Genomic DNA, 13,065 nt, shown 5'->3' with positions numbered 1-13,065 from the left:
ATATATACAGATTAAGCCGTAAGTAATGCTATTACTTTCAGGCGGTTATTCTTTGAAATGGAAAAAGACCTTTGGGAAGGCCGAGACTTCGTCATACAAAATTTATGCCAAAATAAAACTCAATCCCTTCAATTATTATGAAATATTACATCTTGGAAGAGTGTATTTTTGTATACACTGTATATACAGAGTAAGCCGTAAGTAATGCTATTACTTTCAGACGGTTATTCTTTGAAATGGAAAAAGACCTTTGGATAGGCCGAGACTTCATCATACAAAATTTATGCCAAAATAAAACTCAATCCCTTCAATTATTATGAAATATTACATCTTGGAAGAGTGTATTTTTGTATACACTATATATACAGAGTAAACCGTAAGTAATGCTATTACTTTCAGGCGGTTATTCTTTGAAATGGAAAAAGACCTTTGGGAAGGCCGAGACTTCGTCATACAAAATTTATGTCAAAATAAAACTCAATCCCTTCAATTATTATGAAATAGTACATCTTGGAAGAGTGTATTTTTGTATACACTATATATATACAGATTAAGCCGTAAGTAATGCTATTACTTTCAGGCGGTTATTCTTTGAAATGGAAAAAGACCTTTGGGAAGGCCGAGACTTCGTCATACAAAATTTATGCCAAAATAAAACTCAATCCCTTCAATTATTATGAAATATTACATCTTGGAAGAGTGTATTTTTGTATACACTGTATATACAGAGTAAGCCGTAAGTAATGCTATTACTTTCAGACGGTTATTCTTTGAAATGGAAAAAGACCTTTGGATAGGCCGAGACTTCATCATACAAAATTTATGCCAAAATAAAACTCAATCCCTTCAATTATTATGAAATATTACATCTTGGAAGAGTGTATTTTTGTATACACTATATATACAGAGTAAACCGTAAGTAATGCTATTACTTTCAGGCGGTTATTCTTTGAAATGGAAAAGGACCATTGGGGAGGCCGAGACTTATATGGGAGGATAATATTAAAATGGATTTGAGGAAGGTGGGATATAATGATAGACACTGGATTAATCTTGCACAGGATAGGGACCGATGGCGGGCTTATGTGAGGAGTGCATTGAATCTACGGGTTCCTTAAAAGCCATTTGTAAGTAAGTAAGTAAGTTAGTAAGTTATTTTTTCAAAATATTGAATTTTTTTAACACTCTGTGTATTGTTTTGAGGAACTTAAGCATAGGCCTACAACTCGATAGCATAGTTTATAAGAACTTAAATTTATAACTAGTGATTACTTCATGTGTTCGTGGAAAATGTCCCTGAAAGTAGGTCTGGTGACCAGTGCTGTTGGTCCGGCATCACTAGAATTCCCCCGTGCGTGGGTGTGTTCTGTGATCGACATATTGCATGACATCACTCACTTACATTATTCCAAGAAATACTTTATGAGTAATCTCTTGAGAAGTCTGTTATTTGTGCCGGGTGTAAAACTGTGTAAGGGTATCACCTACCTGTACTGTGTGGTCTTGATTGTTGATGATCCTGATGACCCTCCCGGAGCTGGGTTTGCTCCCACCTCCGGGGGGCGGCGCGTCTGCGGCCTCCACTATTGAAGATTTTCTGCTCAGGGGAGGCTTCCAGCCCTGGCTTGGCATAGCAGGCCCGTACCACACGCCGTTTTTCTTGCCGTAGCTCGCTTGCTGCACAGAAACTTTGTGTTACTCCACAACAAGAAAATAATACAATTCTAAAGTACGTGACGCTCACAAACCAAACACACATGCTACGGAAATTAGTCCTGACACTCCTCGGCATGTATGGAATTAAATTTTGTTTCGTGCCATCACACTGTTTTTGTGTATAGGTACGTTTGTATCTGGAATATACCACAGTGCTGTATTTTAGCTGAGTGCTGTTTTCTTATATTTGACATAAAGGATTGCAATTAAAATAACTTGAGCGTCTAATGGAACATTTAAGTTTGTTTTTCTACAAACGTGTAGAAGGATAGCACTTCCGACAGGAGAACTGGCACTGAAATTACGTTTTCCTGCATTATGTACGGATATTTTTCGCAATCGCTTTCTCCTCACTTCCTAATAAATGCATCTACACAAGAACATTTTTATAATTAACTCTTTATTAGTAATAATATTCGAATGAAACGATTTTTACAGTTATTTACAAATTATTATTGATGGTTAATACTATAAGCAGTAACATGAGATGATGTCAGGAAGTCAAAAGGAGGATACCAATGGTCAAGGAAGTTTTTAATAGAAAAAGGAGCATCTTCTGCGGACCTCTGGAGAAAGAACTAAGGAAGAGACTAGTGAAGTGCTGTGTATGGAGTGTGGCATTGTAAGGGGCAGAAACATGGACATTACGACGAAGTGAAGAGAAAAGAATAGAAGCATTTGAAATGTGAGTATGGAGAAGAATGAAACGTGTGAAGTGGACAGACGGAATAAGAAATGAAGTTGTATTGGAAAGAGTGGGTGAAGAAAGAATGATGCTGAAACTGATGAGGAAGAGGAAAAGGAATTGGTTGTATTAGTATTAGTATTTATTTATTTAACCTGGTAGAGATAAGGCCATCAAGCCTTCTCTGTCCCTCTACCAGGGGATTACAACTATAATATGAACAATAAAATTACAATTAAAATTACAAGTGGTTGGGTCACTGGCTGAGAAGAAACTACTTACTGAAGGATGCACTGGAAAGAATGGTGAACGGGAAAAAAGTTCGGGGTAGAAGAAGATATGCGATGATAGACGACATTAAAATGTATGGATCATATGAGGAAACGAAGAGGAAGACAGAAAATAAGAACGACTGTAGAAAGTTGGGTTTGCAGTGGAAGACCTGCCCTTGAGCAGAACACTAAATGTATAAATGTTAAAGAAATAATGAGGGATGAAATCAGAAAAATACTAAAGTGCGGAGTCGAAGAAAGTCAACATAGCGATGGCTAAGAAGTGATACCTCGCATATGTAAATTTGCAGGTGAATAAAAAACTGTTTAAAAAATTAATTTTTCTCAAAAGAGAGAAACTTTTTATAAATTATGTTTCTACTCTCCGTGGCGTCGTGGTCTAAGGCAGCCTGCCTAGGACTCGCGTTACGGAATACGCGCTGGTTCGAGTCCTCATGGAGGAAGAAATTTTCTCATGAAATTTCGGCCAGTGTAAGCGACCGGCGCCCACCCAGCATCGTGATGCACTTGGGGAGCTACGATAGGTAGCGAAAATCCGGTTTCGCAAACCAGCTATAACGGCAGGGGGGATCATCGTGCTAACCACACGATACCTCCATTCTGGTTGGATGATCGTCCACCTCTGCTTCGGCATGTGGACGTGAGGTCGGTCTTGGCCCTTCAGGGCTGTAGCGCCATGGATTTGCTTTACTGTTTTACTTACTCTCCAATGTCTTTAAAAAAAAAATAAGCATTATTTAACTGTGCAGTTTTGTGAATATAATAATAATGTAGTTAAACTAAAGGACCATTTTTGTAGGTAAAAAGTATCTATTCTTTTTGAGAGTTTCGAAATGAATCACATCCAATGTGTGAATTTCTGAGAATGTTTATGTTGAAGCTTGTGCTGCACGTTTCTGCTGTGTTATTTATGTCTTCTGTGTTGTATTTAAACAATCTTGATATGAGGACCTAGCATTGCATGAGATAATAAAAGTAATAGAAGCACATGAAGGTGCATAAATAGCAATGCACAAGCGTGACTGCAGGAAACACCTCCAACATCATTTGACTAAGATCTGGTCAGCTGGTGCCAAGTTCTGATTGCACTGAAAAAATTATTCGGCACGGAAATATCGTGATCACAGAACGCCTGAAAAATGTACCATTTCATTTAGCTCAAGGACTTGGCCACGCCAAAAGATTTGATTGAATGGGTCCTATCCATTTAATAATTGCCAAACCGCAATGCAGATGTGTTCGTACAAGGATAATGACGTATAATGTGATGGTCACGTGAGAGTCTGCATTTTTCAAGAGACCTAATGATGGATGAGGTATACTTGACTTGATTATCCTTTAGTAATTTTTCTGAACGTAGTAAATGACCATAACTTTGTCTTTGTCCTCTCCATCTGAATTCATTAAAAGTGGCTAGGTTAATAACCCGGGTAAATCCACAAGATTAATTTTAAGGCGAAGGGTACATTCGTGACTGTTTATTATTTCGAATGGATACCTGGCTGGAGCAATCTTGTAGTTAGCAATTCGTAGGAAACTGCATGATAAACTATCTGGAGACATGCTCTCAGAAACAAAGCTGTAGAGAATTATGGATAAATTTCCACATTTATGTTCGACATTAATTGTTAACAATTTTATTACCATACCTTACTGGGATTATAATACTCAATGATGACACATCTTGTATTGGACTTCGAAGTAATGCAATTAGTAGAATTGACAGTTACATTCTTTCATAATTTTCTGCTCAAGAGTTCACAGTAAACCGAGCATTCTCCAAGTTTTCCTATTTTCCGCCTTCCTGTGTCTCTGCATACAATTCAGATCGTATATCTTAATGTGTAATTACTACTAAGATTTATTTAAAATCATCCGTCCTCAAGTGAGGTTGACCACTGGGATCCGGGATTACAAGCATGAAAATATAAACAATAATCATGCGAGTAATAGTAATATGCGTTACAAGAGCGGTATGTTGAAGTTTTCATGTTCGAGGAAAAGTTTGAAAAAGCGAAACGTAGTTGAGATTTTTTAATTTCCGAGAATTGAAAGAAAACATACCGCTCGTGTATCGTACATTATTTTGTGCGAAGATCGTTTATTACATACCTGAAAGAGGAATTTCTAATTAGTTGCAATGAAATCTCCATCTTGGTTTCTGTTCAATGACGGCAAACTTGCAAAACAAAAATATCTATCTTCAACATTGTTTCTTTAAAATATTTTCTGTGTTTACCATACTCCAGCAGGCCGTGATATAGGTCTGTCTTTTTTTTCCCCCAATCTATAAATGCGAACTTAAAACAAACGGTAAGGTTATGTAATGATTTATTTTTCATTTTAATATTTTAACAATATTATTTATATAACATATTGCAGTAATAACATCGGCAAGTTTAACTTGTTGATTTTTTCACGGCTTCCTTAATGTTACTTGCATCACGAATGCAGTAACTTTAGTGGACTTGTAGAGTTTACTTAATTTTTGCAAATATTTAAAAACAATAATTAACAGTGCAATTTAGGTGAAATTGCAGTGGTAAGTTTCCAATTTATAATTATTACTATATTGAACGTCTCTAAAAATATGTTAAAAGCCTAAAGCAGTAAAATCAATATGTCACTTAAGCGGTAAGAAGAGGGAAATTGTTGTGTGTGTTAGGTTGGGAATACTGAATGCGGAATTTTAGACTTTCCGCGGATTGGTTTTGTGCGGAAAGCAAGCAAATACGCACGATCTCGCACAAAATAATTATTCGCTTTGTACATTCCAACAAAAAATTTGTGTTGATATATAAATGATATAGCGTAGAATTTGAAGAGAGGTCTTCAGAATTTCCGCCACAACCTTCTGAATCTCATAAAGGAGAGTATTAAAAGATTTAAGAATTAAGATTGAAGATATTTAATTTAATCTGTACCAAATTTTTACAAGGTCAGGCAGTTGGTTGTGACGAATTTCAGCATGCTGTTCTAAAGTAAATATAGGGTTTAGAAATATCAAAATAACACAGGATAAGGCTTGAATAAAGAAAATTATTGGCATGTTATTATTTTTTTAAAGTTACACATTTCAAGCGATCCCCTCGGTATCTTACAGCTTGTTGCAATCTTATCCGGAAATTGTTCATGGTACGTTGGTTCTGACGAGTTTGGCCGCAGTGTTGCCAACTCGATTCTTACAAATCCGCTATGAAACCGTGCAGAAACCGCTAAATTGCTATATTGTCAATGTAAAATGAGACTATTTTGCCGCTGTAATTGCCAAAAATACCCGCTAAATCTCTATATTAGCAATAAAAATTTCATAAATTTTATCCGCTAAACTAACACTGAAAAACGCTAGATCTAGCGGGAAAACCGCTAAATTGGCAACACTTGGCAGAACTGTAAAATGAAATGAGAGCAGCAACAATTAAACGTGTAGGCACTGCATGAATTACCAATATACAGTGAAAAGGTGACCGTATGTGCTGGGGTCATCATTGGTCCCTACTCTTTTCAAGATGAAAATGAATTATTGCAATGAATGATGAAAAATATCGACAAATATTACAGACATTATTAAGAGACGCACTAAACAGAGATGGCATTTGATTTCAACAAGACGGAGCTGCGGCCCATACTGCCAGAGATACACTATGGTTGTTTGAGAAATCTTTTCTCCGGTCGCTTTTATCTTTCGGTTTGGCGATATCAACTAGTTGTCTCGAACCGTAGCCCTTACAGCTGCTGATTTTTTCTGTGGGATACCTCAAAGAAAGGGCTTTTGAAAACAGACCACACTGTATTAGAATCTGAAGGACAGGATACAAGTAGAATTCCCAGGTTTATTGAAGTGTGTCATGAACATTTTCCAGGTAAGATTGCAACAAACCATAAGACACAATGGGAATCACTTGAAATGTGTCATTTTAAAACAATAATATGCCACTAAATTGCGTTGTTCAAGCTCTATCTTGTGTTTATTTTATTTTATTGGGTTATTTTACGACGCTGTATCAATATCTAGGTTATTTAGCGTCTGAATGATATGAAGGTGATAATGCCAGTGAAATGAGTCCGGGTCCAGCACCGAAAGTTACCCAGCATTTGCTCGTATTGGGTTGCGGGAAAACCCCGGAAAAAACCTCAACCAGGTAACTTGCCCCGACCGGGATTCGAACCCGGGCCACCTGGTTTCGCGGCCAGACGCGCTGACCGTTACTCCACAGGTATGGAATATCTTGTGTTATTTTTATATTTATAAACCTTATGGTTACTTTATAACAGCATTCAAAAATTCGTCACAACCAACTGCCAAACCCTATTGTACATTATTTCTACATTATGTATTACAGTTTATAAGAATTTGTAATCCACCTGCTTTTCAACGGGTAATTTGTAATTATCTAAATGAGGGAGAAACCAATAGCAAATTGTTTAGAAGAGGTATAGATTGGACTTTTTCCATTGCTGGTAATAAAAAACAGACAACGTTTCTAAGATTGGCCCTGTCTCCATCTTCAGGTTAACAACAGCCCCAACAAATAACAATCTCTTCTCACGCCATTCTTTGTTTACTGTCCAATACTTTTTCTCCTTCACTTCGTAGTTTAGACTTAATCCAATCGACTTAACCATTAAAATGTACTTCACAGATTTTCTGACCGTAGCCTACCATGATCTCTTTCATCAGCTGATTTGTAGTTCAGTACTTGTTTGGAATGCGCGTATTCGTTCGTTCCACATAGGTCTTTTGTTTCCATAATTCAAAAATAAATTCTTTTCTTATGTCGTTGTTTCAGAAATGGTCTCTCAGGCACATCTCTTAACAACTCTCAAGAATTTTTTTTAACTGCACCTTTTAAATATCTAATTATAATTTACTAATCTTCTTCTTCTTTACTTCGTAGTCCGCGATTAGGCTCATACCGACTTAACCATTAAATGGACTATGTAGAGTATTTAACCATAGTTTTGATGGTATGCCATGGTCCCTTTTACCAGCGGGTGTCGGCCTGGGTGGCGCAATTGGTATAGCGGTGGCTTTCTGTGCCCGAGGTTGCGGGTTCTATCCCGGCCCAGGTGGATGGCATTTAAGTGTGCTTAAATGCGACAGGCTCATGTCAGTAGATTTACTGGTATATAAAAGAACTGCGGGACAAAATTCCGGCACACCGGCGATGATGATATAACCTCTGTAGTTGCGAGCATCGTTAAATAAAACATAACATTTAAACCAGCTGGTTTGTAGTTAAATACTTGTTCAGTAATATTTATTCTTCACTTCGTACTTTGGGCTTAAACTTGTTCCGACTTCACATCCGATCATTGTTTCCTGTTTCTATAGTTTGCCATGATCAATTTTGCCAGCTGGTTTGTAGTTCATTATTTATTTTGTTTTAGAATGCGTCTGTCATTTGTTTCACACGGATCTTCAATTTCCTCTCCTGTTGGAGAGTTGGAGAGGAGCGTGCTTTTTCTCTTTTCCAACAGGATTCTGCAACAACACATACAGACCACTATTCTATGGACGAATGGGTAACCACCTTGATCTCCCGATCTAGCCTCATTTATCTCTGGGGAACTCTAAAAGAAAAAGTGCACTAAATTAATCCATATGAATGAACTAAGTGAAAAATAGCATCTTGGAAACACTGTCTTCATTTCTCAATGGCAACTACAGGTAGCGATGTGTCATTTCTTAAAAGAAATACGCCAGATATTTGGACAATAGGACAGACAGTTTTAGCACCTTCTTTCTTTATTATGGCAAGTAAGTGATGTTTTATTGCTTATATTTAGTAACGTTTTACATTAATAGTTTTTGCGTTTTGTCCAATAATGTCTACTGCTGTGGGCATTACCGATAGCAAGTTGTCTGCATAACCGTGGTCTGCGAGCGGTTCTGTCGAGAGTCGTATCGCCGCGTTGCGGTGTTTCTACAGTGTGTTCACTCTGTATAGTTTGATTTGTTCCAGTTATAAGGAATATTTTGCAAGATTTGATTTTCAATCGAATCGAAAACCCCCTGCACTTCGTTATGAGAATAAAGAGGCAACGCTTTTAATACTAAAAGACAAGCGACGTTAGCGTTGGTTTGTGATACTATTGTGGTAGACGTATGAATTCATAGTATTATTTAAGAAGCCAGTATAATAAGTTACATCGACAAAATATTTTTCTTTTAGTTTGAACCTCATATTCGTTACTGGCTGTTTGTAGAGAGGAGTAGAGAGTCATAGAGTATAATTGGGTGAGGGGTCCCAAGCGACCAGTGGGCTGGTACACCTCATTCTCATTCATCTCATAACTCGGGGTGCACAATAGGCAACTGTCGAGCCGACGTGCTGAACGGTCGTCCCTAACCTACCCCTAGCCACTCAGTACTACTTCTACTACTTTACCTATTTTACTGAAGACATACTTTAAATACGAATCTACAAGTACTCAAAATCATGATGTGTACGTAAGTTTTGTTGCTATAAAGCGTGTCAATAAAATTCGTCTCCAATACACCCATACCGTGGTGAATAAACTTCCTTCAAAAGGACACAAGAAAAACTGTTAATTTGACTATTTCAAAAATAGTTCATTGATGTGATGTCAGGAGAGGTAAAAGACTAAAAGTAGAGCTCGATTTATTTTAATTTAACTCTTATAATTAGTTCTCCAGTTAACAAAATGTTATGATGAGTGTAAAAAAAATTCCTATAAGACCCACATAGAGATTTAACATGGTAAATCAATTATTTTTCAATATCATCTTTGCTGTATGTTTCACAGCAAATTTTGATAATGGTCTAAAAAACATCGAAATACACTAACAACTATTTCATTTTATTAATAGGTACAGAGAAATTAGTCAAATAAAATTATAAAATGTATGCTGATTTTACTTTTTCTTATGTATCAACAATGCCATTTAATTTTATGTTATTTCTGCCAGAGTCTCATGAATCTCGATGTGTGAAACTCGACATTAAATGCAACAGAAAAAAAAAACAATTGGCTGTAGAAGAGAGAAATGTAAAAGATAAAATAAAGGAAATTAAGTTATATTTTAGAATTTTAATTAATTCCTTTGATCCTATTAAGAAATTACAATAGTTGTCAATGTATTTCGATGTATTTTTAGTCCCTTAACATTTTTCCATATCAAATTTTCCTGTGGAACATACAGGGAAAGTAGTATTTACCAATAACTGATTTCTCACGTTAAATCCCTACGTGTAATAAACTGTGTTGCATACTGTACTTGTATACAGTAGTTATATAATTAAACACATTCATACATTTTCTCGAAGTTTGTTGTAGTGTTTATTAATTTATTCGTGACAATATGCCATTACAATTTTTTTTGTCATTAAGCATAACAAATATGGCGACGATTATAATCATTACTGCAGAGTAACGCTAGCGTTGGTATTGAGAAAGGTTTTAGAATTATTTTTTATTAATTTAGCCGCCACGGTGGTCTAGTGGCTAAGCGCTGTGGACCCGAGTTCGATCCCGGCGTACCCCCGAATTATAATTTGTGTTGGGCAAGCCCGTGATCTAGATAACACAGGAGTTTTCTCCGGAGCTTCTATTCCCCTGTGGTATTCCAATAAATCTCCATCATCATCTTATCTCTTCGCGGGTGTAACGTAGACCAGCCTCCTGTGGCGCACCCTGGGTAACGACTTTGTTAGTAAATTGGTGTACACATATGACTTCATATGGGAGAATGACGAAAAAGTCAACTAGGTACTCACTATTAGAAAAAATAATTTAGTTAATTTTTGGGGTGACTAATTTCCTTAAAAATAATATGCTGACTTTTCTTTAGTCTACTGCCAGGGTATATTAATGTTATGGAAGGTCTTCAAATTATAAACTCGCTAGATAGATGTCATAGCCGGACAGGCTACGGGGCGTAGACTCTGCTGTTTAAAGAATTGGTTAATTTTGTGACTAAATTATTCCGTTGCACTTGAGAATACCATGACAAAAACACTGAAATAGAAATAGTATGAAATCATCTTGAATTCACTTCTTTAATTACGAATTTCAGAATGGTATATTCTGGAATTCCGTGGCGTCGTGGTCTAAGGCATCCTGCCTAGGACTCGCATTACGGAATGCGCACTGGTTCGAGTCCTCATGGGAGAAGAAATTTTCTCATGAAATTTCGGCCAGTGTATGGGACCGGTGCCTACCCAGCATCGTAATGCACTTGGGGAGCTATGATAGGTAGCGAAATCCGGTTTCGAATGCCAGCTGTAACGGCTGAGGGGGATCATCGTGCTAACCACACGATACCTCCATTCTGGTTGGATGATCGTCCACCTCTGCTTCGGCATGTGGGCATGAGGCCAGCAGCCGGCTGGTCGGTCTAGGTCCTTCACGGGCTGTAGCGCCACGGATTATTATTATATTCTGGAATTTGTTTCAAATGCTTTCTGAAGTGCGGCATAATTTTAAATTACACAATGTGCACTTTATTTCGGTTTTATTTTGACGTTAAAATTTGTGTGAATTTATTTTTCTTTTGACTAAAAATTATAATGTAATTCTGTAATTAATTTGAAAAAAAGCTGGTTACAGTGAAGTTACTCTTTAAAATACATTTTTGAATGGTTTGTGAGCTTCACGGTTAATACAGTGCAAGAAACATGCAATCCAGAAGTACATATATTACGATTCATTATTATGATTCCATAATTCCACATGCTACGTTTAAATCTGTGACAATATTATTCCATAGGCTTGCAAGTAGGAAACCCCATATTTCGTTCTATTTAGTTTTATTTGACATATTATTATTATTATTATTATTATTATTATTATTATTATTATTATTATTATTATTATTATTATTATTATTATTATTATTGAATTTAGATGTAACATAATTGATTTCATATATTTTTACATTTATTTTGGTTATATTACATGTTTTTTACTTTATATGTAGACTAAATACAATGAATAAACACGTTAATAAACTTTAATATTTAAATAAATACAATTCATTATTGCAAATTAATTAGTTTTTCCTCTTTATAAGTTAAAGCTGAGATAATTTACAATTAAAATGACTTCATAATCCTACATGCAGATTATAATTAATTGGAACATGGTTGTGGCTATTTATTTTAATATTTAAAATTCATTCAAATTATTATAATCCGCTTAACAGAACTTAGCAACTTCATGCAAGTAATTTAATGATTGTTTCCTACTTCTGTGGACATAGCAAATGGCGGCAGTGAGTTTAAGCAAATGTCCTCGTATTCTTGATTCTTCATCAAGTGCCAGGAAAAAGTAGTCGCTCGTAAATTACATAAACTTTAGTTAAATGAATATTGAGAAATCTTCTCCTAACCTTTAATGTGATGTATAATGGAAATCTTATTTTATATCACTTGTTCTAAGTTGCTTTAGTTCTGTTAAGGTTTACATATTTATTTAAAGTAAACTCTTACTTAAAATACTGATATCAAGGAATTAAACTTGATCTGTTATTCACTCTCTCATGAAAATACATTATTATTAGAAAATCGTAGATATTGCTGGCTTAAAATATTATATTTATTACATTATATTTGAAGGGATTGGAAAAATATTGTTTAACAATTAATATTTTTGTTAAAAATCACTTCTATTAATTTATGTATTGCATAATTTTCGTACCAGAACATACAATATTTCTCAACGTTTCTTTTATTCTTTTTAATGAAAAGAATTATAACTTTTTGTAATGATTTTTAGGTAAACTGTAGTGAATTTAATGTATCAAAACATTTTTCACATTAAAGTATTGCAGATATCAGTAGCCTATTAAAATATTACTGTTAATTTTGTTTTCCTTATGTATTGGCTGATATAGAATTATTAAATGGACGTAAAAACGTTAACACAGATTATTAAAAAATAAAAAACGAAGATATTTTTGTATTTTCTGTTACGTGAACTAATTGTTATATCAGTATACTGCAGAACCATCCACAGTTTTATTTGTGTGATATTACCCCAAATAGTGTTTCGAGAATTTAACAAGACCAAAAGATATGAATATTATGATTAAATATTGATACAATTATTTTGTTAGTTCAGTAACTGTAATTATAAAGTACCTATTTATTTGCTTAAATTGCGATTTATAAACATTTAAAATTATTGCATTTTACATCATTCTCTTTATTTATTACATGTCTGTTACATTCACAGGTATTTTTAATTAAATCATAATTTAACTTTTTTTATAATTTTCATTTAATCTCAAGCCAGTAATAAAATTTGCTCCCAAAATTAACGTTCTATGCTGATAAAAACAGTATATTTTGTATCACCGCTATAATTTGCGTCCGAGATATCAGAAAGTAAGAAAAATATTATTTT

The 13,065-nt window shown here is 35.1% G+C and overlaps 1 protein-coding gene across 2 annotated transcripts in view; it reads right to left on the bottom strand.

The window, feature by feature from the left end:
- DCX-EMAP (Doublecortin-domain-containing echinoderm-microtubule-associated protein) overlaps positions 1 to 13,065 on the bottom strand; it is a 137,323-nt gene that overhangs the window by 64,285 nt on the left and 59,973 nt on the right. For both annotated transcript variants that reach the window (XM_069827721.1, XM_069827722.1), the window contains exon 2: positions 1,489 to 1,677. In XM_069827721.1, the coding sequence (XP_069683822.1) occupies positions 1,489 to 1,677 (189 nt within the window). The remainder of the gene's footprint in view (positions 1 to 1,488; positions 1,678 to 13,065) is intronic.

This window comes from Periplaneta americana, chromosome 6, assembly GCF_040183065.1.
Source record: "Periplaneta americana isolate PAMFEO1 chromosome 6, P.americana_PAMFEO1_priV1, whole genome shotgun sequence".
Taxonomy (NCBI): domain Eukaryota; kingdom Metazoa; phylum Arthropoda; class Insecta; order Blattodea; family Blattidae; genus Periplaneta; species Periplaneta americana.
This window is presented reverse-complemented; position numbering and strand designations above follow the sequence as displayed.